Genomic DNA, 27,095 nt, shown 5'->3' with positions numbered 1-27,095 from the left:
CTGGAGCCAACCCCAGCCAGCACAGGGCAAAGGCAGGAACAAATTCCTGGGCAGGGCGCCAGGCCACCACATAGCACACACACACACACACACACCAATCACAATTTCAGTATTGCCAATGTACCTAACCTGCATGTCTTTGGACTGTGGGAGGAAACCCACGCAGACACGGGGAGAACATGCAAACTCCACGGAGGGAGGACCTGGGAAGCGAACCCAGGTCTCCTTACTGCGAGGCAGCAGCGCTACCCACTGCGCCACCATGCCACCCTTGTGCCTATAGTTCAAAATAAAAGAATTAACTTTTGTGGATAAATTTTACCCAAATGGGCAATTTAAAACCAAAGTTAACATCACAAAGAAAAGCTAAAAGAGATGAGAAATTATTAGCATACATACTAGGATGAGGAATTAAAGTCAATCTAACAAAAGTACTTACAGTAAATCTTCTGTAGTGTGATGTGCCAAGACTTGCATACATATTTTTGTATAAATTATGACACATTATAGTGATTCCACTGACTTATTGTTTTCCTTGTTAGCAAATGAAAGGCATTGTTTAATATAAAATGTGATTTTTTTTTTTTTAAGGCGTTATGCCCTTTCTCTGTTAAAGGTTTGCGGAGAGTTGGATCCTGTTTTGGCAATTTGGAACCAACACTTGAATGGGGCACAAGTCTGCTGCACTCACACACCAACACACACGCACTAACTGGACTGGTGCTCACATTTTTGAGATGTGGGGGAAAGCAGAAATCCTCAGAAGATAATCCGATGGGATATGCACGCTCCACATGGACTCAGTTCCCAGTGCACTTTCTGCCAAAGCCCCTGGAGGTGTTAGGTAGCTAAACTAAGCTAAGTTTCACATATTCTGCACTTTCAGTCTATTTATTCAAGAAATTGTTGTTAAGGAGTAAAGAAACAACACGAAAAGGCAAGTCATGATATTTTAAAAGGGGAATTAGCAACTATGTACTTTTCCGTGTACTATTCGAAAATGCTTCCACCAGCAAGAAGCATGGCTATTAAGTGTCCTAATAGGACCCTCACTCGGCTAATGAGCTTACATATGGCCAATGTTCTGCAACCAATCTGTGTGATGGAGGAGGCACACCTGTAGAACGAGATCCTGACGTAGGCCACCTCTGACTTGCAACATGACAAACAAGCTAATGAAATGGAAAACTAAAATGATCTCCTGTAACTTGCCTACTTTGCAGAACTCATGGCAAAATGCTGCTAATGCTGCCCTGGAGTCACTGACTGCTTAATGAGGTTGGCTCAGAGAGGCCTATAAATGCGACAGCTCCTCAGACACTTGTCACAACTGCTCTGCACTTGTCAACAGCTGCCACATTCCAACTCTCCTCTGTGAAGGTAAGGGTGTGAGTTTACAAAGTGTCTGTGCTTCTCGCTCTCTCAGTCTTACTGTGCTCATCTCTCTCTTCCACTCCACATCACCGGTGTAGCACTAGGAATTCATTGGATTTACGGTTCTTTCTAGAATGCTTGTGAGACGGATCTACCGCGGAAGGCACACCATAAGACAAATTCATTAACTGGGCAAATGGTAACGTGCATAAAGAACTTATACAAAATGCCAGTGTTGGTAGAAAATTATTCATAAATGTTACAAATTAAAAAATACATTGCTTAAGAAATGTTGCTTATAATGTTAAATTTGAAAAATATTTTGTTATCATTCAAAGTAATATAATATTGGTTAAAACATAAGGAAAACAGAAAAACACAGCAATATGCCTGCACTGTGGCACTTTGGTATATCGAATGATAAAATAACACAAAGTCGGTCAAAAGTTGATATTTTACCACCCTGGTGACTTCTTTTAACAGACTTTCTGACTTAAATGTATGAAATTCATTTTACTCCTTAGAATGTCTTTAATCTAACTTGATCTATCAAGGCCAATATGCGATATAAGCTAACTATTGATTGATTATATAATCACAAACGGGGATCTTATGTTTAAAATGTAATTATTTAAAACAATTCATGACTGAATCTAGTGAACTTTAGATCAAAAAGAGAAGAATGCAGTTGTGGGGCAGCTTTTAATTAACACCCCCGTCCCTAATCCTCCACCCCCTGCAATCAGATGGATGCAAATTCTACATTGAAAATAAGACAAAAAGTGTCGCTTTCTAGACAAAACACCATTAACATATTGTTATTCAATTGTTACAAAATAAGTATTGAAGGAGCACACATCTCATTTATCTCACCTAGTAAACCTGATGATTAAATGTTTCTCAATCAACATCTTCACTATTGTTTATTTAAATTACAATTAGAATAATGGCTTCAATATTTCAGTTTACCCATGTCTTTCAAAATGTTTTTTGTAATTTCTCAAAAACCTTAATAAATAAAAGTGAATTAAATGATACTATTAACTGAAATACGTCCTATTTACATTTTATTAATATTCATACTGTGTATGTATATATTATATATATGCACACACACATACATACTGTATATATATATATATATATATATATATATATATATATATATATATATATATATATATATATATATATATATATATATATATAATTTTCTGCAATTTATAAATTCAAAATGTCCACAAGTGTACATTTTTTTCCATATGTGCCCATTTGACACCATTTCAGTTAACTTGACACTGGAAATTTTGCTGTGCGCATACTTCAGAATTCAAAAGGTTCATTAAACTATAATATTACCCTATTCAAAATTTTAATATAACATTTTAAATACATTTTTTTAAATATAATCTAACAAATATTTTGTAATAGAAAATGTATATTTAATTATAATATAATTGGTTTACATATTGCATTATATATATTTCCATGTATAGTAAATTTCTCAGATATTTTCTATTTTCAAAAGTACTTAAAATAGTGATGCAAATTACAATTAACCGAGTGATTCTACTTAACCTTTATTAACATGTAATTTTTTTTTTTTTTTGTGAAATTTAATTTACCAAATACTTTACAGTTAAAATTTACATTAAATAATACTGATTTCAATATACTGCCCCCCAAGATTCCGGGCCTGAATAAGTGGCAGAAAATTTATGGATGGATGGAATGAAAAGTTTCAGTTTACTTTTGATTTTCAGTGTGCTGCTTAGGGAATTTGATTTCTAAAATGCATTGCAGATAAAAAGTGCATTAATTACAATGATATTGATCAGAATATTGCAGTTTTCCTATGTTTATTAATACTTGAGTAATTTCACAGATGTTTTCCATTTTCATCAGAGCATTAGAACATTAGAATTATGATCATCTTATGTTAAATTCTTCCATTTTACTTTGTGTATATTGGTATCATTTCACAGATGTTTTATGGAGTACATTAGAATTACCATCCGATTGACAAACAGTAAATACTACAGGTTACTGTGGTTTGCAGTAATGTCATTTGTGTGTGCATGAATTTTTCAGACAGCTTAGAATTATAAAGACCTTCCAGTGGTAGCACTGTCACTGAAACTCTGACAACATGCAATGCAGGCCACTCTCTGATGCCAGATAAACAGGAATTGATTCAAATATACAAATGTATTTTATTGATAAGAAAACACAAATCAGTTTAGCTGATACACTTCTTACCCTTCCTATCACCTGAAACCCTGTGGGAAAGAATCCTGAGGAAAATTCCATTATACTTAGCAATCGTATAATAACACTGAATGCAATTTTCCAATTTTGAATAATGTTTTAGTGTAATTTATTTTCTAAGCTATTTTATATTTAATAAAAAAAAACTGTCTATTTTAAGGTAACAGATCCCATTCACTGAGCCGTTTTATGTTTAAAAAAGAACATTTGATTTACAGATAAAGTGCATTATTTATAATGATACCAACTTAAATTTTCAAGTTATCTTTTGCTTATTAATGTTTCACAGAAGTTTTACATTTTCAAGAGTACTGTAGAATTGTAATCATATTGACTTTTTTACTGCACCTTTGGTTTTAATATAATGATTTTTGTGTGTAATTTCATTTCCTAGATGGTTTAGAATTAAAAAGTACTTGCAATTATAGCTGTGGGAAACTCTTACTTACATTACTGCCCAACATGCAGCACATCACCACTCTGTCTGATGCCACATAAGCAAGAATTGATTAAAATACAGAATTTTACTTTGTTGAATAAAATATACAAATCAGCTTAGCTTATTACTCCATCCATTGCTTGAAACCTTGTGGAGAAAAAAAATCCAGAGGAAAACTCTAGCATGGCTAGCGATCAAACAGAGTGCATTAACATCCAACGACATTTTTCAATTGTTTTTTTTTTCCTTTAATTAATATGTTTTTTGTTCAATTCAATTTCTGAGCAATATTATATTGAGAACACCTGATAATTTTAAAGTAACTAATATTGTCCATGGAGCTGTTTAATATTTTAAAAAGAATATCTGATAATACCAATTCATTGTGGTCTTTAAGTCCTGTTAGGAATTGTTGATATGCGGCATGCCACAAAGCTCGTGAAATAAATTTTTCTTTCACATTTTATACACAACTGATCTCTTTTAGCTCAGTGATTCTCTTCTGCTCAGTGCCCTGGGGCTGCAGTAGTTGATATTTTTGCGTTTCAATGGGTCCTTGTGCTTAGATTTGAACTTTAAAACCAAGGCAGCTGGCCCAGTCTGCACCTCTGACTCCCTTTACATCAAGTCACCATCAAGTCTCCCAAATAAATAAAAAGAGCAAGACTAATAATCATTATTAGTATTATTTCTACATGAAGGTAGCACAATAGAGCTGTTCCCTCATAGAGAACAAGCTCGAACCCCAGTCCAGTTTATATGTACACCCCTTCTTTTCATGGCTTTTCTGCTGCTACTCATCCAGGGGTCTCAGAATTGGCCTGGTGTGATTATGCCTTGTGATGGACTGGTCTGGTCTTTCACCCAGCACTGACATGGTAGGCTCCGGCTCCCTGAGGTTCTAAATGGAAATAAGAGAGTTAATAAAATGGATGGATTACCAGTTAGTGTAGTGATAATAACGTTTATGTAGCACATTTCCATGACCAGCAGCACCCCATTCCCAATTGTGCACATTTATGTTCTTTAACAACTGGGCCACTGGAAAGTGTAATAATTCCTCTAGGGATGTGCAGTAAGTTGGCATTTGAACTGATAACCTTTACTTTATTAAGACTTTTCTTTAGCAATTACTTTCCAAAGTTCTTTCTACATAGTTCATCCATTTAGCAAACACAATTAATCTAAATCGAAGGTGACAAGCAGCTGTGGCCTTTCTCAACAGTCTCAAGCAAAAGGAAGTAACCCATCATGGACTGGGTGCCCAGTTCTTTTAACTTACCTTGTCAGATATCTTCCATGTCTGATCATGGTGGAGCTCAGACTAAGAGGGCAAGGGTTCCATTCCTGGTTGGAGAATTAGCTGCGCCTGGCAGGAAACACAAGTCCAAATGGTTTCATTGGACTACTAAAGTTGTTCTGCCAGTCTGTCAAAGGGCACACTAATTTCACACAGTCCTTCATCTTTGAGATAGGTGAGGAAATTCAGAGCACCTAGCAAGAAAACCCATAAAGAAATGGAGAGTAGGTGCAAACTGCACACAGACATCAACCGAGCTGAGGTTCAAACCCAGTTTCCTGGAGCTGGAAGGCTGCAGATCTAAAAACTAACCATCTGAAGGTACATGACCTTAATGGAACAGTTTAGCCATTAGCTAGCCAAACAAGCTTGATGGACAGAATGGCCTCCTCTATTTTATAAAATGATACAGGGTTATTAATATGGAACCACACCTGTACAATTGTTTTCAAAGTCCTGGAGCGTGAGCCTTGAAAGTCTATGTGACATTCTCAGAGTCGCACAGTGAGGCAGAAACCTTGTACTTGACACTCTTGTCGGGTCACTCAGCTTTTTGAAGCTCACCGTTTCATGCTTGCCAAAAACAGCGATACTAGAAAATAAACTAAATATTAAGAGAGTGGTCAGCTTGATGCTGCATTGGTTAGTTCTGCTGCATTAATTCTGTAAATTTACTGTATCAGTTGAACTATTTATAATAATAATAATAATAATTCTTTAAATTTTTATAGCACTTTTCTCACCCCTCAAAGCATTTTAACATAGAGAATGGGGGGCCACTTCAACCACTACTAATGTGCAGCATCCACTTGGATGGGGTGACAGCTGCCATTTTTGCACCAATACGTTCAACCACACATTGGCTGGTAGGTGGTGAAGTGGTGAGAGAGATAGCCAATTAGAGACAAGGGATGAATAGGGGGCCAGAATGACAAGGCTGTGGTGGGCAATTTAGCCACGACAAAGAGATACACCCTACTCTTTACAAATGATGACCAGGGATCTTTAATGACCACAGAGAGTCAGGAGGACCTCCGTTTAACGTCTCATTTGAAGGGATGGCACCATTTTTACAGCACAGTGTCCACGTCATTGCACAGGGGCATTAGGATCCACATTCAGACCACAGTTTAAGTGGCCCCTGCTGGCCTTGTCAACACCTATTCCAGCAGCAACCCAAGGTTTTCCTGGTTGGTTTCCCATCCAAGTACTGGTCGGGCCCAAACATAATGGAGGATATGGATAATATGGAATTGTTCCTGCTTTGCACCGGATATTAGTGCTACTGTGCATGTAATAATCATTTGACTTTAAAAAAAAAATATATATATGAGTTGTCAGATAATACAAAGAGCAAACGACATATGTATTGCCCTAATTGGGGCTCATCAGGTGTACACACTTTTGCTTACCCTTGGCGGGATCAAAACTTGGACATCAGCGATGCCTCCAATGTTGCACCACAGTAGCTGATCCGCTTACTTGACAGAGTGTAGCTCGGAGTATTACATGCATATAGGTCTGATCACAATCGGATTATTTGGGTGATTGCCTACCAGGTAATGCTTGTGGTTGGTTGGCCAGTACAGTCTATTCTTCATTCCCATTAAACTAAAAATAAAGATAATTGTGACTAATTGAATGTGTGAATGTGCCCTAGGAAAGATTGGTATTGGACTGGCACCTGTTCAGGGGTGATCTGCGTTTGATGCTACTTTGAGTGTGTTACAGTAATAATTTGTCTTACAATAAAAAAAAAAGAGGAAAAAAAAAGAAAAATGGATAATATAAATTTCTGTTGATATTCTCAATTGACAGCATGCCTGTGAGCAGCGGCGTGCCAGGCGGCACATTTTTTGGGGGGGGCGGCATTATTGGCCAAAAGGCTCAGTCCAATTCGTGTGTAAGCAGCAGGGTTTGGAAAAATATCACGCATGAATGAAAAAAGTAAAATTCTCTGATTTTTATACACAAATGCTTCAAAAATAATTTTCAGACTGTCCTTCTGTGACGGCATCAGACACAGTAGTTGAAATGTATGAGGCTATAACAAAAATAAACATAAACATTACACCGGTAATACATTTCTAGGAGGATAAACAACAAATTTACAATTTAGAATTTTGCTTCGTTATCAATCCGAATGCGTTCCTGCTCTGCGCAGAAAACATCCCCACCTATCACTTGTACACTACACTGGTTCTGGTTTTCACAGCGTAATTATATTAAACTAATAATTAAAACACGGCTTATCAGTGCGTCTATACTATATTCTTGTCTAGTTGATGGTTTTAAATAATTATGTGAAAAATTATTGTTGTTTCTAGATATATGAATAAATATATGCAAAATTTATCTTACTTTTTTCTCTATACGTCATTTTAACTTTCTATTTAAATAGGTTAACATATTCAGATATGTTGGAGAGCAGAGAAAAGCCAAGCAAAATGACACCTTTTATTGGCTAACTAAAACGATTACAATATGCAAGCTTTCGAGGCAACTCAGGCCCCTTCTTCAGGCAAGATGTAATCTTGGAGAGCAGCAAATTGAAGCTGCGCCACTGCCTGTGAGTTAAGCTATTGGGGAGCGCGGACAGCTGCATGCAAAAACGTTTACACCGCTTATTACACATGAAAACTCTATAGAAAAAAAAGATAATCCAGCCTTCAAAACCACTCATATAATAAGGTACTTTATTAATTGTATTAATTAAATATTCATGCACTTACTGGGGGCTTTTTGCTATGCCGCGATGCTACCTACCACAACTTTGACACGGCTTGCACATAGGATAACTCAGTTGAATTAAACCACCTTATATAGCCACTCAGATTGTATTATATGTATGCTTGTGAAAGATCTGCTTCAAGTCCCGACCTACCTGGCCCACTTACTCATTTTTGGCGACTTTTTTTTTTTTTTTTTGCCGAGTAATATCTCAACTACATTTTTGGCATATCAGCTTGGTGCTTTCGGAACCCGTCTTACATTTTTTGCTAAACGAGCACAAACGCGTGGTCACATTGGCAGATTATGCACGTGGGTAAAGCAAGCTGTCTATGGATAAAGCGCCTTAACGTCGCACATGCGCAGTTCCCAGTCTGTAATCCTCGCTTCATAAAATACGGAAAATCCGATTGGACCGTTACTGCTTGTTTAAAATAGAATTGACTTTAGTCGTGACTTTTAATGCATTGAAGGATTTAAACCCGAAACATGATTGTACGATGAACAGCATACCGTTTTGTATGAGAAATAATACAAAAGATTAAAAGTAAATAAATCGGAACACCAAAATTGGCCAAGAAAAACGTAGGGAACAACTCTAACTCATAGTTAATATAAAAATGGTGATATGGCTAATTGACCACGTAGTGTGAGCGAGTCCTGTGATATACTGGTGTTGGACTTTTTTTTTTTTCCTTTTATAACTCTGTAGCATATTAGTCTCATAGGCTCACAGGGTTTTTAAAATATGTTAAATAAGCAACTATTGTCCCAAAAGGATGCAGGTGGCTTAAAGTTATCCTTGAAAAAGTGCCATAAAATAACCGATGATTTAAAGTATGCAGTCGCTTTTCTAAGAAGCAGCATCTGATCTTGATTCTAGACACCATGAATATATTCCATTACAATATTGGGTTTAGATCATCCTAGTTTACCTTTTAAGTAAATCTGCTCGCCCTCAACATCTGCATGGTATCAGCCATATACGTATATCTATAAAAGCTTTCCCTGAACAATAACTGTTAGTATATATGAGATTACAGTGCAGCAGTAACATCTTGCTTGATATATTCCATTGTGGTCTTTGTTAAATAAATTCCCTACATACTTACTGGGGTCCGGAGAGCCTTTGTGTTCTATTGCCGAAGTGAACTGAGGATCAGAAAGAAGTATCGGGGATCAGGAATTAATCCCTAACAGCTGGCACTTGTTCAGAGGTGATCCCTGCTTTGCGCTTGATACTAGGGTGAGTGTGCACTAAAATTGTCTTAAAATAAAAAAGATGAACAAAGAGAGGAAAAAATAAAAAATAGCTAATATTAATGATAATATAGAAGACTGGCGATATTGGTAATTGACATCATACATTATAAGAAATTGCTTCCTGTGGCGGACTGGCACCTGCGTGCGCCTGGTGATAGAGTGTGTAGTAATGAACGGCTTATAATTAAAAATGATATCTTATCTAAATTCGCATTGGAATAATTGGATCAATGATCAACTGATTGCGTACGATACGAGTTAAGTGTGCGCTCTAAATGACTACCCCCTGTCTAAAACTGATTACTCTCTTGATCCAGGTGCAAGATAAAGGGGATTCGGTAATGGTCAAATTTATTGATTTTTTTGCTCCCCCTTTTACCTATGAAATGGTACACTATGCGAGAACTACAATCATCGCTCCGTAGATTGGTAAATTAACTTATATGTCATTGTCAGAGACATCGACCTGTCTCTCTTTAGACCAAGACGAAGACGAAGAAAGCCTCCACACTTTCATTCTCGATGCGCTCTTCCTGACTAAGCACTCAGCCCAAGCCGGGTTTGCCAGATACTGCAGTCCAAACCCCCCAGCAGCATGCCAACTGCACCCCTTTTGAACATTTTCCCCCATTCTGAAAATCTACATTTCTTGAATTATAGATGAATATTTTCACACTCAATAAACTTTTGTTGTAAAGCAAGGGATTGTCATTACTTCATCTGGAACGGTACTGAAATATTTAAAACTATTTGGTGTAAATTCTTTTGTTATTCAAAACAGGCTAAAATATTTGACTTATTTGACTTGATAAACAATCAGTGAATGTATTCTTTGATATTAAAGTTTTAATGATGTACTACGTATATAAATCTCCCATATAGGAAACATCATTGTGAATATATATATATTCAAAAAAATGTTGATTGATGAAGCGCCCACGCTTTTATTTTACGAGTGATGTATGAGAGACTTATTTCTTACTTTTTAGTACACTTTTTAACTTAATATAAGCGTGGTTTTTAAAAAGTATTATATATTATTTTCAACGTTTTCGTCTTGGGTTTGTTTTTAGTATAATTTTGTAATCAATATTTTAACACTTCCTTTAATATTTCTATCCGTTACTAGCGCCATCCATCCATCCATCCATTGTCTCCCGCTTATCCGAGGTCGGGTCGCGGGGGCAGCAGCTTGAGCAGAGATGCCCAGACTTCCCTCTCCCCGGCCACTTCTTCTAGCTCTTCCGGGAGATTCCCAAGCCGTTCCCAGGCCAGTCGAGAGACATAGTCCCTCCAGCGTGTCCTGGGTCTTCCCCGGGGCCTCCTCCCGGTTAGACGTGCCTGGAACACCTCACCAGGGAGGCGTCCAGGAGGCATCCTGATCAGATGCCCGAGCCACCTCATCTGACTCCTCTCGATGCGGAGGAGCAGCGGCTCTACTCTGAGCCCCTCCCGGATGACTGAGCTTCTCACCCTATCTTTAAGGGAGAGCCCAGACACCCTGCGGAGGAAACTCATTTCAGCCTCTTGTATTCGCGATCTCGTTCTTTCGGTCACTACCCATAGCTCATGACCATAGGTGAGGGTAGAACATAGATGGACTGGTAAATTGAGAGCTTTGCCTTGCGGCTCAGCTCCTTTTTCACCACGACAGACCGATGCAATGCCCGCATTACTGCGGATGCTGCACCGATCCGCCTGTCGATCTCACGCTCCATTCTTCCCTCACTCGTGAACAAGACCCCGAGATACTTGAACTCCTCCACTTGGGGCAGGATCTCGCTACCAACCCTGAGAGGGCACTCCACCCTTTTCCGGTTGAGGACCATGGTCTCGGATTTGGAGGTGCTGATACTAGCGCCATCTATTGGTGAAATCTTTAACTATTCTTCATATGAAAATTTAATTTCTTAATTAACATGGATTAATTGACAATTAGTGAAACTGATTATTGATTCATGTATTTTCATCCATCCATCCATTTTCCAACCCGCTCATCGGAAGTGAGTAAGTGTGCAAAATTGTCATTTGGACAATAGGAAGTGGGTTAAATATTGATTACAAGATTTGTCCCAGACAACAAACAGGTGAAGTTAAAATAATAAAATAATAATAATTAATAATAATAAATGCAGTGTTCTGCGCTATGATATTAAGAGTTTATTTTAAAATTGAAAAATGAAACAGTGTTTATTCCAAAGTATAATATGTAATCACAGTTTCAATTACAAGCTAAAAAATTTAGCAAAGCAAAAGAAGTCTTTTAAATAATAATGACATTAACTCTAAACTGGTTCTGTACTCCTTATTGCTGAGCCTCTGCCTGGAGCTTGATGCTTTGGGTGTTGTTATATTGAAGTAAAGATCTGATTCTGTTCTTATCTGGCTTAGCGGACAACTTCACAGAAAGCTTCAAACTCATATTAGCCCTAAATTTGCTCTTGTGTCTAGCTGAAACTGAATGTTGTCAGTGAAATTTAATAATAATAATAATAATAATAATAATAATAATAATAATAATAACAGTACGCTGGAGCGGGGTAAAAATGCCTGTCAGATGGCTTGTCAGTCCCAGCCCACTCCGGCATCTAACCAATTATACGCGAGTTTCGAGAACAGTGGGCAGGGCAATGAGAGGTAGCTGATGGAATTTGTTGCATGTTGGCTAAACTCTTTCTGGATGAGGCTTTCATTAAGTATTTGGGGATTAGAAGATATGAAATATATGGAAACTTAAGACAATTCACATAGGAACACCATCCACCTACAAACAAATCCCCCCACCCCTCATTACCCTGGATTCCTCTAAAACAAGGGGGGAGTTCACCCTGAACTACGCAACAAGTATTGTCAGATAGGAGAGGACGGGACAGCGCATAGGTGCCGAATGTTACAGAAGGTTGTGGGTTCAAATCCCGCTACTGTGTGACAATATGCAAGTCACTTGACCGGTCTGTGCTCCAATGGGAAAACCACTAAGAAATGTAACCAATCTATATATATAAAAATGGAATGGGTGGGTCGTCGGGTGGGCCTTTTTTTCATTCCGTCGTTTTTTCGACGTTTTGAAAATGTAGAATGATTATTTGATTTTTTTGTTTTTATTTGATCGTGTCTATGTAGCCGCCGTCGTAATAAAGTATCGCTAAAATCGTCATTTATCGTAATTTATTTTTGACGTATAACGTCGCCGTCGTCGAGGTCAGTGATACCAGTGCAAAAAATCTGCTTACGGTTGAAAGACACGCCCTACTCACTGGACAGTTAAAAACACCAATCAAACTAACGATGACATCAAGTATTACCCAATCAAAAGTAGGAAAGGAGGCATCTTCATAAAATGCGTGTGGGATGATTTGCATGAGACGCTGCTTTAAAAAAAAAATGATTAAAAAAATACGGGATAAATCCCGTCCAGTATTGATTCAAAACGGGACGCGCAATTTCATTCTCAAACGCGGCACGATTCCGTATTTTAAAGGACGGGTGGCAACCCTACAGTGCCAGGTAACCACCCATACAATCACATTGTGATTCAGACTAGGAATGCAATGAATGTAATTACCCCGATCTACATACAAGGCGAAAGTCTTGCAACATTCAAAGATGATGGTTTGGGATAAGTACACCATACAACATAAAAGAGCTTATGAAGCCTTGAACCGAAAAAAGCAACATCTCAGAGATCGTAAAAAAAAAATAGGAGCTAATGTCGTTTTACTCGCTGTACATTTTATTCAAACATTACCAGTTATTTCACGAGGGAGACCAGCACATCAACTCAACGCGTGTTTAAAATCCATGCTTCTCCCACGCTCGGTTATATGTCGCGTGTTCTCGGGTAGGTACACCAAAAAATTTATACATTTAAGCATGTAATGGGCAAACAAAAAATGAGGTATACCCGAAGGCACAGCAGTAGTACTTAATGTAACTTTACTTCTTAAATGTTAATGTTTTACTGTTTAATAATTTATACGCTTCTTATATGTTGTTCAAATTCTTTTATCAAAATACCAGTGACAGCGCAATGCATGATAACATGGAGTGAATACACCATACGCATCCGCCCACGGCTGCCCTGCTGTGCGCAGATAGGACTTGATTGTACAATAAAATAAAATAAAGATAAAAAGACTAAAACAATCATCACCCATAAAGCGGATAGTAGACGTGACGTACTATATGTGTACCACATTTCAAGTGTATAGGTGCAACGGTTTGCGAGCTACAGGTCATTTAAAATCCTGGACAGACACACAAATTGCCACGGTAGCAAATTACAGAAGAAGATTTTACTGTTTAATAATTTATATTTATATGAAATGTGCTTCTTATATATTACTTCATATTCTCATATGATAATGATGTTAATGTTTATATTGATTTCTGTGTTATTAAAACTGCATGTATGTGTGTATATGTATATATATATATATATACTAGCAAAATACCCGCGCTTCGCAGCGGAGAAGTAGTGTGTTAAAGAGGTTCAGATGAAAAAAAAAGGAAACATTTTAAAAATAACGTAACATGATTGTCAATGAAAGCCCGTTTCACTCAGTAAGTCTTATGTGTGTGTTTATGTATGTGTGTATATATATGTAGATGTGTATATGTAGATATGTATATATATGTATATGTATATAAATGTTTATGTGTGTGTGTATATTATATATATATATATATATATATATATATATATATATATATATATATATATATAATATATATATATATATATAAAAGACAGCAACAGTTATAACAATGACAACACAATTACATTGACAATCATGTTACGTTATTTTTAAAATGTTTCCTTTTTTTTTCATAACCTCTTTAACACACTACTTCTCCGCTGCAAAGCGCGGGTATTTTGCTATATATATATACGAGCTGTATATACCCGGCGTTGCCCGGGGCAGAAGTAACCTAATCGGTCAAACACTTACATATATACCAAAGTAAACCTAATCGGTCAAACAGTTACATATATAAAAAAAGCGAACCTAATCGGATAAACAGCTTCATATATACAGAAGCGAACCTAATCGGACAAACAGCTAATCTATATACATAAGCAAACCTAATTGGTCAAACAGTTACATAAATACAAAAGCAAACCTAATCGATGAAACAGCTTCATATATACAGAAGCGAACCTAATTGGTCAAACAGTTATGCATGTGCAGAATAATTTTACAAAGATTATGCGTGTTAACAATCATTAAAAAGAAAAGATTGAGGAACTCTTCTTCTATATGTGATGAAGCTGGATGAAGCTGACTTGACGAAGACGTAGGTGGCATAGATTGGTTTTTCTAAAACAGAAGAAAAAAATGAGTATCTATTATTATTTTAAATTAGAATGAAAATGAGAACCTTGATTAGAGATAGATTATCCGTATTAAAATATGTGCATGAATAAACTTTTGCTAACTCTCTAGCAAAAGTTTATTCATACAAATTGGCATGGGATGGCTTTGTGAAAAAGTAAAAATTAGATAAAAATAAATTGAGAATGCGTACTTCGATTTGACTGAGATTATCTGTAATGATGAAAAAAAAGTTTAGTATGTTTTTTTTTCCATACGGGAACGATGTAAAACCTTACATAGGCACCCTTCAGCCCGTACTGAAGGGTACTGTCAGATTCTTACTGACTAAAAAACACCCTTTTTATTCCACAGCTACCCCAAAAACCACTATTAGGCATTACTTTGGGGTGGCAGTAGTTTAGTTATGAAACAGCTGGGTCCTGAAAAAAATCTGTCTTATTAGTGGCTTCATCACATATAGAAGAACAGTTCCTCAATCTTTTCTTTTTAATGATTGTTAACACGCATAATGTTTGTAAAATCATTCTGCACATGCATAACTGTTTGACCAATTAGGTTCGCTTCTGTATATATGAAGCTGTTTGACCGATTAGGTTTACTTTGGTATATATGTAAGTGTTTGACCGATTAGGTTACTTCTGCCCCGGGCAACGCCGGGTATATACAGCTCGTTGTATCATAAATGTTGTAAGTCGCCTTGGAATAAGGCGTCAGCCAAAAAAGTAAATGTTGGTAATGTAAAAGTATAGGCGGACTTTTTACATTTTGGTCAGGATAGATTGGCTTTGTGGCAAACCGTAAAAAAAAATTCATTTTTTTGGCAGTCACGGGGAGAACACAGTTTACTGACGTGCAAGGGAAAACTGCGTAGGTAGGATGGAGTTAATTGTGCTATTCGTTGATTATCAACATTTATATTAGCTGTAGGCAAAAAATTAAATAAATAAAAAAATAAATAGTTCTGAGGAAAAAAAAACAACTTTAACTTAACTTTAGTTACTTAGTGCATCCGTTGAGTTGACCATGCTCCTCCGGCCTCCCCTTAAACACCGCCTATCAATCAAATGTTTATGACATTTATGAAATATATAACCGGACAGCCAACCATATTAATATCTTGATATCCACACATATTTACAGTACGTTATAAAGTTTGTTCATTTATTTTACAAGACTACATGGAACTGACGGAAACGAACAGTCAATGCCTTCTCAATCAACATCTTATGCAAGTAGTAAACCAGCCCAGTCCATCAAAAAGTCAAAATTAAATAATCTAAGGGGCGAGGTTTTGGTATTTGTGACCAAACCGGAGAATCTCCGCAAAGGATGCGATGGCTGAAGGCACAAATTCCAAACTGCGACCATTGCGGGGATTTGAAATCAGGACTTTGAAACTGGGAGGCAGAATATACACTAGGGAAGAAAAGAAAAATCTGACTTCATGGCTAAGTAGACGCCGCTAATGTTGCATATCCATCCATCCATTTTCCAACCCGCTGAATCCGAACACAGGGTCACGGGGGTCTGCTGGAGCCAATCCCAGCCAACACAGGGCACAAGGCAGGAACCAATCCCAGGCAGGGTGCCAACCTACCGCAGATGTTGCACATTCAGCCTATAAATTCCTACCGTTTTTGAAAGGCGTTGCCACTTTAACACACAGCCCCACCCATTCGTTCTTTTAGCCAATCACCGAAGACGTCTTGTTAAGTTGTCACCAGGAGTTCACGCAGTTGGGATGCTCTGTACTTATTTGTTATTTTTTTTCCCCTCTACTAAAAGCCAACATGATGCCTCCGGTTTAAAATGATTAAAACAAGCAACACAACACAAAGTGAAAATGGGAAATGAGGGGAAAAACACGAAGCAATACACATCTGCAAGTATGACCTACGAGAGCACTTCACGCATTGTCTAGCACTCGTAAAATACAAACAGTAGCTAACAATGATAATGTTTAAGCAGGAGTTCCACTGACCGATATAAACCACTCGCAGCGAAAACGTGCTGGCACTTCGACCGAAGATCATCACCTGCGGGTAAGTAAATCAGTCAAACGGGCCAGTCAGACGAACAGCCGCTGTGGTGCAAATGTGCGCGTGTAGGAACAAAGGGACAGAAAATGCAGGGTTAATTACTGGCGAGCGTTTCATTTACAAAATGTTTAATTACTAAAAGTAGTAAAGAAGTGCATGTGAGAAAACTCAAACAAGCAAAACATCACAATACCTTTAAAAGTTCTCAGCTTCTGCAAGTAGCTCTATATTTATGAATGTTCTAGATCAGTTAAGGCTCTTTAAGAAAGAAGTAGCTAGTAATACAAGCAGTATAATAAAAACAAATTCTGAAATGTTTTTTGGAGGCAGTGGATTTACTAAGCAATTCTCTTAATAGTATTTCCCATTATAAGCATAGGACAAGCAAGGCAGGAAGAAGAATAATACATGGAATACCAGTCCATTGCAGGGTGCACTTGTACAAACAGTCAATAACCGATTGAGTTAAAACATGTTTAAACACATCAGAAGTTAAAACACATCTTTAGTGGACCCTGGCAGAACGTGCAAACTGGGCATTTAGACAAGTTTTGAGAGTTGTGAAGTAGTGGTGCTGAATACTCTGCTGCCATCTACTGCCAGGCCAGGCTAGGCTTGGTGCTGTCCCACTTCCCATCAATTACACGGTCGTGGGGAGCCAGATGGCACAATAGTGTGGTTGTAGTTCTGCTGCCTTGCAACAAAGAGACTGGGGTTTTGCATCTTGATTGCATGGAGTTTGCATGTTTTCCCCACGTCCATGTAGCTTTCCTCTCGGTGCCTCGGTTTCCTTCCACAGTCTAAAGACTTGCAAGGTTAGGTGGATTGCCATTGCTAAATTGTCTCTAGTGTGTGCATTTGTGTGCAAGTTTGTGTTTACCTTGCGATGGATTGGCACCTGTTCAAGGATTGTTCTAGTCTTAGACCCTGTGCTTGGTGGGATAGGCTCAAGTGAACTCCCCCTCCCCTCCCCTGTTCTGGAAAAGTGGGTTTGGAAAATTGGTGGATGGATGGGATACCACCCAAGTACACCTGCACTCCGGAATAGGTAATCCACCCGAAACTAAATATTTTTGCACCTTGCATGTACTCAGATGAGAGACCAACCATGAAAGCTTGGGTTGCTACTAGAAGAGGTGTTGGTGAGGCCAGTAAGGGGACACAGAGCTGAAAAACTGGTGAGATGAGATGTAGAATTGATGTCCTGACTCTTTGTGATCATGAAAGACCCCTGGGTATCTTCTGAAAAGATTACGGTCTACCCTGATGTCCTGGCTAAATCTGTCATCACCACCGTGTCTATTCTGATCCCTCTATCATCCCCTGTCTCTAATTGGCTGTTTCTCACAAAGATTAATTCTCATACTAAAAGCTGTAGGCATCTGAAGTAACCTGCAGAACTTGGTCTTAAGGTGGTCAACCAGCTGGGCAAAAACAGTTCAGATAAGAGAACACTGTTCCCTGTGGAGTGAGGACATCAGTAGAGCACCTCACAGGTCTGTCCTTGGATTGTCACTTTTCCAGATTTGTACTAATGCCATACAGTAGATTCCAGTATAGTTAGTAAACTTCTCAAATTTGCAGATTATGCTAAAATTGTAGGAATGGCAAACACTGAGATGACCGTAAAACAATTCAGAAAGACATGGACAAACTTCAGAACTGGGCAAACACTTTGAAAATGCAGCTTGATGCATGGGAAAAAGGGCAGTTAATTATAATACAAGATGAGAGACACAGTCCTACGGGAAGCAACCTTTGAAAAGGGTTTAGGGGTTTATGATTATACAACATTGTCATTATCTAAGTAATGTACAGAATTGATTAAAAAGGCAAATAAAATGCTTACATCGTAAATATTGTTGAATATAAATGAAGGGATGTTGTGCTCAAACTATATAATACAATAGTAAAACCACATCTGGTGTGTTGTGTGCAGTTCTGGTCACCACAATACAAGAAAGGCCTAGCAGCAATTGAAGCTGCGCAGAGGAGAGCAGTCAAGTGTATCCCGGGACTTCAGGACACGTCCTACTGTGATAGACACAGAGAATTAAACTGTTTAGTCTCGAGCAGAGGAGACTGCAGGTCAGGTTAGGTTGAGGAGCATGCACTGATGCAGAGCATTGCTGCACCCACCACACAATGAAACAGCTCAGGATCCTGGGTGGCAACTCCTCAGACAGACACGCGGTCCAGTCCCACCCTCTGGGAATGACCCTCTATCTGCTGCAGCCAGGTATTACGTGGGCGTCCCGTTGGCCTTGTCCAGCCACTCGGGTCCTGTGAGCCAGATCACCCTCAGGGAAACATGCCACATGGCCGTTGTGCCATAACTGACGCTCCCTCACAATGCAGGTAATGTGCCTCATTCAGGACTCTGTGAGAAAGACAAAGTCAAACCAGCGATACCCAAGGATTTTCCGGAGAGGCATAGTACCAAAGGAGTCCAGTCTTCATCTAAGGTCACTGGATAGCGTCCACGTCTCACAACCATATAGCAAGACCGGAAGCACCAGGACTCTAAAGACTTGGACCTTCATCTTTAATAATAATAATAATTCTTTGCATTTAAATAGCGCTTTTCTCACCACTCAAAGCGCTCAGTAATTTCAGGTTAAGGGCCTTGCTCAAGAGTCCAACAGAGCAGAGTCCCTATTGGCATTTACGGGATTCGAACAGGCAAACTTCCGATTGCCAGTGCAGATCCTTAGCCTCCGAACCACCACTCCTCCTTTTCATCTTTGTGAAATCAGGAGCATCACGTACCCATTTCCAGCAACCCCATGACCCCCCCATGCTCTCCCAATCCATCTAGTGACTTCATAGAAAGAGTCACCAGAGACATGAATGTCACTGCCAAGGTAAATAAACCTCTCGATGAGGTTGACACTCTCTCCGCAGACAGACACACTGCTGATATCTGTGCCCAAGAGGTCATTAAAGGCCTGCATCTTGATTTTTATCCAGGAGACTGCGTGAAGACCTAATCCAGGTCCTTACAATTCTCACACGGATTGATAAAGTAAATCCAGTAGAATTCTTTCTATGGTGAATCTCATACTCGAGGGCATCACTACAGGGCTCTCTTAACAGCTTCATAGGCCCCCGGACAAAGCTGTATGCTGGGTCTCCTATTTTGATAGCAAAACAGAAACATACATAAGCATCACAAACATTGTGGGCCCTTATGCTCCTGGGGCCCCAACTAGTGCCCGTTGTGCCCACACGTTAAGACGGCCCTGCAGAAATTAAGGGGAAGTGAATTGAATGAAGTCAGGAAGCACTTCTTTACACAAAGAGTTGTGGGAATTTGGAGCAAACTACCGAGCCTTGTAGATGAAGCACAAACCCTGACAACCTTTAAGAGGAATCTCCGTGAAATATTGGGGACAGCTTAGCTATTAGCTAAACAAACGGGCTTGATGGACTGAATGGTCTCATCTCACTTGTCAAATTTCTGATGTTTTTCACCACCTAACAGCTAATGTGTGCCGAGCAGACATTCGGGTAGGAATTGCTGCTGTCACATCCTCCAAGTGGAATTGGCTTCCCTCTGTCTCTGTAAAGCACTTTGAGTAGCTAGCAAAACATGATATAAATGAAATGAATTATTATTTTTGTGAGAAGCTTGGAGTATGTCCTGGCAGCAAGTGTCAAAATCCTGAAACCAATCTTGGCGGGCACCCCAAATCCATTGCATCTTCCCCACACTTTCTTATTCTGGGCTGATCTATCTGATGTAATTATGCTTTGGTTTTGGGAGGATGCCAAGAGAAGACCAACAAGAACTTTGTAGACACAGATTTGAGCAGGCGTCCGCTTTAGTGGGTTCAATCATTGGCAAACTGGAGTGGGTATTGAGTGTTAAAGACAAGGTGGCATCAACACAAAGGAAGAGGTTGGGAGCATGCACTGATTACAGCACCTTGCCGTACCCACCACATGGCGATCCAAGTGCTGCCAGTGAAACGGGTGACACCTCAGCACCACACAGAGAGAAATAACTGCAACTAAATATAAGTGTTAGTTTAACCCCTCCTTGGTCTTATTAGTATCAGGCCATAAAAAGGGGTGCAGTGCTGCCGACTGAGTGGAACACGGAGTCCCCAATCCTAAGGATGATGTATATTGACTGAAATGTTTAGATACATAGATAGATACTTTATTAATCCCCAAGGAGAAATTCACATACTCCAGCAGCAGCATACTGATAAAACCAATATTAACTAAAGAGTGATAAAAACACAGTGCAAGTTAAAAAGTGCAAGGTGGAGAGTGCGAGACAGGTATAACAGTCAATGACTTTGTATAATGTTAACGTTTACCCTCCGAGGTGGAATTGAAGAGTCGCATAGTGTGGGGGAGGAACGATCTCATCAGACTGTCAGTGGAGCAGGACGGTGACAGCAGTCTGTCGCTGAAGCTGCTCCTCTGTCTGGAGATGATCCTGTTCAGTGGATTCTCCATGATTGACAGGAGCCTGCTGAGCACCCGTCGCTCTGCCACAGATGTCAAACTGTCCAGCTCCATGCCTACAATAGAGCCTGCCTTCCTCACCAGTTTGTCCAGGAGTGAGGCGTCCCTCTTCTTAATGCTGCCTCCCCAGCACACCACCGCGTAGAAGAGGGCACTCACCACAACCGTCTGATAGAACATCTGCAGCATCTTATTGCAGATGTTGAAGGACGCCAGTCTTCTAAGGAAGTATAACTGGCTCTGTCCTCTCTTACACAGAGCATCAGTATTGGCAGTCCAGTCCAATTTATCGTCCAGCTGCACTCCCAGGTATTTATAGGTCTGCACCCTCTGCACACAATCGCCTCTGATGATCATGGGGTCCATAATGGGCCTGGGCCTCCTAAAATTCACCACCAGCTCTTTGGTTTTGCTGGTGTTCAGTTGTAGGTGGTTTGAGTCGCACCATTTAACAAAGTCCTTGATTAGGTTCCTATAATCCTTCTCCTGCCCAGGGCCGGATTTATATGAAAAGAGGCCCTAGGCTATTCCACTTATGAGGCCCTTTCACCTTCCATTTTTAAGTTTGTAAATTACATGAGAGATAATAAAATACGTAATACGCGTTGATCTTAACCAATACATTTTTATGTTTGTTTATTAGTCATATGCGTAGAATTTCTCCTTATTTTCGGTTCAGTGTTTTAGTGTTCACTGTTTTTAGAATAGTGTAATTTTAATTTTGCTAACAATTTGAATGTAGGCCCCTCTTGATCTTGAGGCCCTAGGCTGAAGCCTAGTTAGCCTACAGGAAAATCTGGCCCTGCTCCTGCCCACTCGTGATGCCTATACGTATTATTTATTGCCTATACTCCAGGTTTACTTTAAATCACAAGCTGTTCATTTCTGAAATTAATATTTGTGCTTCTTAACTTTATAACACGAGTCAAACAGATGGATTTAATATTATTTTCATTCTCTCATTCTTGTTTCTGCAGCACACCTGAACACCTTTGCCATGGCCTTTCTTCAAGTCTTCTTCTTGCTTGCCTGTCTCGTCCTCTCTTCCCCACAGGCTGCCAACGCAGCCGCTAACCGGCACCTTTGTGGCTCTCATCTGGTGGAGGCACTTTACTTAGTTTGTGGAGACCGAGGTTTCTTCTATATTCCTAGCAAAATGAAGAGAGACACTGAATCAAGCTTCGGTAAGAGAAACATCAAGCTGTCCCTTCCCCAGATGAGGTCTCCAATCTTGTGCCATCTTGACATTATCTATGACCTTCTCATATAATCAGACCATTTTTAGGAAAGCATGTTACGCAATAAGAGATTTGGCTAGCTGATAGACTAATTCAGGGGTCCTGGAGGTCCGTAGTGGTGGCATATTATCAATCTGATTGGTAAATTAGAAGCTAGTCCCTGTCAGTAACAGATCTTATTTAATTTTATGGCTTGTTAGTAGGGATTGGGCATTTGACACAGAGGTTGTATCACTTTGATGAGGCACATAGCTTCGAAACATCATGTTGAAGCTTTTTGATCACGACTGAAGTACCAGGAACGGCCAGACTGCTTTGAAGCTTTGCCTTGTCCAACATGCTATAAAAAGGAAATGCGAAACTACCTGTCGTGTTTTATAAAGAGATGATATTAAATTAAATATGGAATGCAGGTGAACATTGGGATGGTGCTACAATATTCATAATGATGTAGCAACATTAAACAACATCTTTAGGAGAACACATTTAAACATTATGTTATAGCTGGAAATTCTCACCCATGCTAATGTGCATTTATTCCAGCATTTAGTAAACACCATGATTATCATAAGTTCAGAATGAACACAAGGAGTTTTCTTGAGCTGTTAGTGCACCTGTCCGACTGAAACTATGCAATTAACAAGGTCTTGTGTGTGTGCGCTTACTCCGTCAGCCTTGTCGAAGTCGTGGCTGCTATGATTTCTTAAACCACTAGATGTCGCTGTTTTCCAAGCTTTGGAATTTGGTTTCCAGCACAATCGGAACAAAGCATCAAAATCCTCAGTAGTACAGGGTGGCGCAGGGAAACGAGAATTTTTCAATTGACATTCATTGCACGAATAAACACCTTATATAATACATTTAATGATGAAATGTATTGTACAGGATATGCAATTAATGATGGTAATCAATATTCCATTTTATGTTTTGAAGAAAACATCACCAAGATGTTGTCCATTTGTCACATTCTGACAGCCTGTTGTGGAAATTCTGCATGGCTCGATGTAACATGTCAAAAGGAATGGCAGCGATTTCCTCTTCAGTCCTCCTTTTTAGTTCAGCAGTAGTTGCAGGACATGTGTGGTACACTTGGCTTTTAAGATGGAAAAAAAAAATCACAAACAGTGAGATATTCACCGTTGCGTGAAATAACGCGCCTTCCAAACAATCGTTGAATAGCTGCCATCGATTGTCGGGCAGTATGTGAAGTGGCTTCACCTGGGGACTTCTTGTTTTAAGGCTGAACCCGTCTCTTCGAAGTTACGCACCAATATTGAAATCCCATGAGCTGACGGGACATGATCATGATGTCCTAACTGGCGTTGACGTCAAATTTCCCTTTGTGCAGCAGTCACACTATCTCCATTCTCATAAAAGGCTTTCACAGCGAACGCTCGTTGCACACCACTCCACTGGTCCATTAAAACTAATGGCAAGGGGCTCTAAACAAGGTGGCATTGGTCCCAAATAACTGCCGACGCCCCAGGGTCACCAACACCTCATTCTAAAATTTCCCGTTTCCCTGCGCCACTCTGTATCAGTGATGGACACACGGAGCCCATTGAGACTTCTTCATGATTGTGCCAGAAAAAGATCTGAAGCTTCGAAAACAGTGACATCTGGTCAGTTTCAGAAATCATAGTAGCTGTGAGCTAAACACAGCCCAAGTACCTCAATGATGGCATAGTTACAATCAGACAGGTGCATGAAAGCACTAGAAGCTTAACATCACTCTGCGTGTTCATTTTGATCTTTTGATAATCATGGTGTCATTATTATTACAAAGTGCAGTTCCACTAGCGTATCTGAAGCTGATTTCCCCAATTTGTACATGAACTTGATGTTAGCACACTGTTCGAAGTGCGACATTGCGCTGAATGACTATGCATACCTCTAAGTCAAACGGTAACTAAAACAATACTACACAGCGAAATCCAGTCCTGTTGTAACTGGTCTACAGACGTGCTGCGCTCCCCTCCACAACCATGTGCGCCTAATCTGATCTCTCACTCTCCCGCTTAATCATAATTCTGTGAACTTTTTGACTGCCCCTCGTATTTGACTGACACGGCTGTCCCAGTGACCCACAAAATCTGAGATACAATTGGCTGCATTTCTTTTGATTCTCCAATTGGAGCGCTGGTAGGTGACGTGACTTGCTCAGGGTCACACAGTGTCAGTAGCAGTTGGTGTTTCCATTCTACCATATCACAGATTTTTTTTTTCCCCAAAGGACATTATCCAAATGATTTGTAGCCTGGAGTGGCTGAGTAATCCTTAGTCCTTCATTTTCCTTCCAAATATTTTATTGAACCAAGGAATACACACAGGTGTGGATGGAGACCTGGTTCCTTTGTCATTTCCATTTTATTGCTAATTAAGAGCCATTAGAACAGTGAATGCAGATGTTTAAGACTAAAATAAGCAATTAAAGGTGGGAAATCTGATTAACAAGGGAGACCATTAAAATGTAGCATTAAAATGTCACTTGAGGAATAAATGCTTTCAGAGCAATGATTGACTTCTCATTAAAAATTGGATTGGAAGAAAAGCTTGTAGCCACTGTGGCCCTCCAGGACAGACTTTGCTGAGCCCTTAATGTATGTGAAAGTAAAAACGTCTTGCAGATTCTGTCTGTCTGTCATATAGTCCATCCATCTATTTTCCAACCCGCTGAATTCGAACACAGGGTCACGGGGGTCTGCTGGAGCCAATCCCAGCCAGCACAGGGCGCAAGGCTGGAAACAAACCCTGGGCAGGGTGCCAGTCTACCACAGGACACACACACACACACACTAGGGCCAATTTAGAAACACCAACTATTATATAGTGCCTTTCATGTCATCTATCTATCTATCTATCTATCTATCTATCTATCTATCTATCTATCTATCTATCTATCTATCTATCTATTATATAGTGCCTTTCACTCTATCTATCTATCTATCTATCTATCTATCTATCTATCTATCTATCTATCTATCTATCTATCTATCTATATTTCTAAATATTCCAATTTGTCCAATTTGTAAACTGCACATCTGCCAACCCTGTGCCCGAGGGAGTTCTGGGCAGGCAAACCCAGAGGTTCAGTAGGGTTATGACTGGTCCAGAACTTCTTCAGAGGAGAGCAGAAGTGACCCCTGTAGTACTCCAAGGATGTGACATAAAGGTAGCCAGTGGCCATTGCTCTGGGTAACTTAGCATCAGGTGGAGAGTCGATGAGAGTTTACCTGGCAGAAGGAGGAGGAAGTTGGAATAAAGAAGTTAGGAAGAAGGTGCATACAGGGGGAGATGTGAACAGTCTTTTTATTTTTCCGTCATGCTTAATGAATTGTATTTGTTGCTTCTAAAGTCCTGTACCTTTTCTTTGTTATTGCATTTATCTGTAATGAAACCTTCCCTTTTAACTTTCTCATATACAAAGTGTAGGGAAGTATTGTATTCATCCAAAAATTTGATATTGAGAGTTTGATGAATCTCAATGTTTTAGACCTCGCTGAGTCCAAAAATACCATTTTCATTGGAATTCTATCTGTGTGTGTGTATGTAAATGTGATAACTTGAGTACGCTTTCACTTCGGTCAACCAAATTTGGAAAGTGGAAGTGGTACTTTACCTTATATTCATGCAGCTGCAGAGTCTGATTTATTCAACTTTACTTTTATAATAATTATTTATTATATTCATTTGATGGTTCTTTGATGTACATACTATAAAAATATAAATCATTGTCTTGCGGTTTACATATCCATCCCCATATCTGAGTATAAAAGAGAGTCTAGGGGAGACTACTCCTGATTTTTTTCTCTTTGTCCCCTAGACGCCCCAACTATAACTTCAGTCTGTTCATTATTTGCAAATGAGTGAGCAGAGCTTTACTCCTCTGTATTTAATCCAGATCACAATGGTCACTTTGAATGTTTCCTTTCATTAGGTTTGCTTTCTGGAAAGACTGGATCAGAGACAGAAATGGACGATTTTCCATTTAAACAACAACAAGGCCAGGCCAAAGCAAAGCGAGGCATCGTTGAACAATGCTGTGACACACCCTGCTCCTTGTATGACTTGGAAAATTACTGCAACTAAAACAGAGTGGTTTCTAGCTGATGTGGTAACTTATGTGACAGTGTGAATAAATCGGTTAAATAAAATGGCTTTTGTCTTGTTCTCAATCTCTTTTAGTCAATGTGTTTTTTCTTTTTATTTTATGAAGCTTACTCAATAGAAAGCGCCATCTTAGGACACATTATAAAGCAGGGGTCCCCAACTCTGGTCCTGGAAGGCCGCAGTGGCTGCAGGTTTTCATTCTAACCCTTTTCTTAATCAGTGACCTGTCTTTGCTGCTAATTAACTTCTTTTGAATTAATTTTAATGGACTTGTTTTTTAAGATTTGTTCCCCTGAATTTCTTCATCATTTCTCTCAGTTGCTTCATTTCTTTCCTTAAATGGCACCCAAACAGAATTGAAATGTGAAGTGAGGGAGCCAACAGAAGACCAACTAAGTCAGGGCCGCAAACTTCAACCGATTTCACTCCAAGCAGTTGCTTAATTAGGAGCCGAGTCTTGTCGTTCATTAAACCCGTTCTTTTATTCCAAACTTAGTGTGGGCAAATTTAAATATG

At 39.2% G+C, this 27,095-nt stretch overlaps 1 protein-coding gene across 3 annotated transcripts; it reads left to right on the top strand.

Annotated features, from left to right (window-relative positions):
- Positions 1-1,319: 1,319 nt before the first annotated feature.
- On the top strand, positions 1,320-26,623 carry ins (preproinsulin). Of its 3 annotated transcripts, none has more exons than XM_028791114.2 (3): positions 1,320-1,380; positions 22,209-22,415; positions 26,407-26,623. In XM_028791114.2, the coding sequence occupies exons 2-3, from the start codon at positions 22,229-22,231 to the stop codon at positions 26,556-26,558; spliced, it is 339 nt and encodes a 112-aa protein (XP_028646947.1). In that variant the 5' UTR covers positions 1,320-1,380; positions 22,209-22,228; the 3' UTR covers positions 26,559-26,623. The 3 variants fall into 3 exon arrangements, with proteins under 3 accessions (XP_028646947.1, XP_051779593.1, XP_028646939.1); XM_051923633.1 differs by lacking the exon at positions 1,320-1,380 and adding an exon at positions 9,138-9,357; XM_028791106.2 differs by lacking the exon at positions 1,320-1,380 and adding an exon at positions 16,433-16,755.
- The last annotated feature ends 472 nt before the right edge of the window (positions 26,624-27,095 follow it).

Source organism: Erpetoichthys calabaricus, chromosome 2, assembly GCF_900747795.2.
Source record: "Erpetoichthys calabaricus chromosome 2, fErpCal1.3, whole genome shotgun sequence".
Classification (NCBI taxonomy): domain Eukaryota; kingdom Metazoa; phylum Chordata; class Cladistia; order Polypteriformes; family Polypteridae; genus Erpetoichthys; species Erpetoichthys calabaricus.
The sequence above is the reverse complement of the archived record's forward strand: the minus strand, read 5'-3'. Positions and strand labels throughout refer to the sequence as shown.

Coding starts and splice junctions, on each gene's coding strand:
- ins (XM_028791114.2), top strand. CDS start 22,229: ATGGCCTTTCTTCAAGTCTTCTTCTTGCTTGCCTGTCTCGTCCTCTCT. Junction 22,416..26,406: donor AGACACTGAATCAAGCTTCG/GTAAGAGAAACA, acceptor TCCTTTCATTAG/GTTTGCTTTCTGGAAAGACT.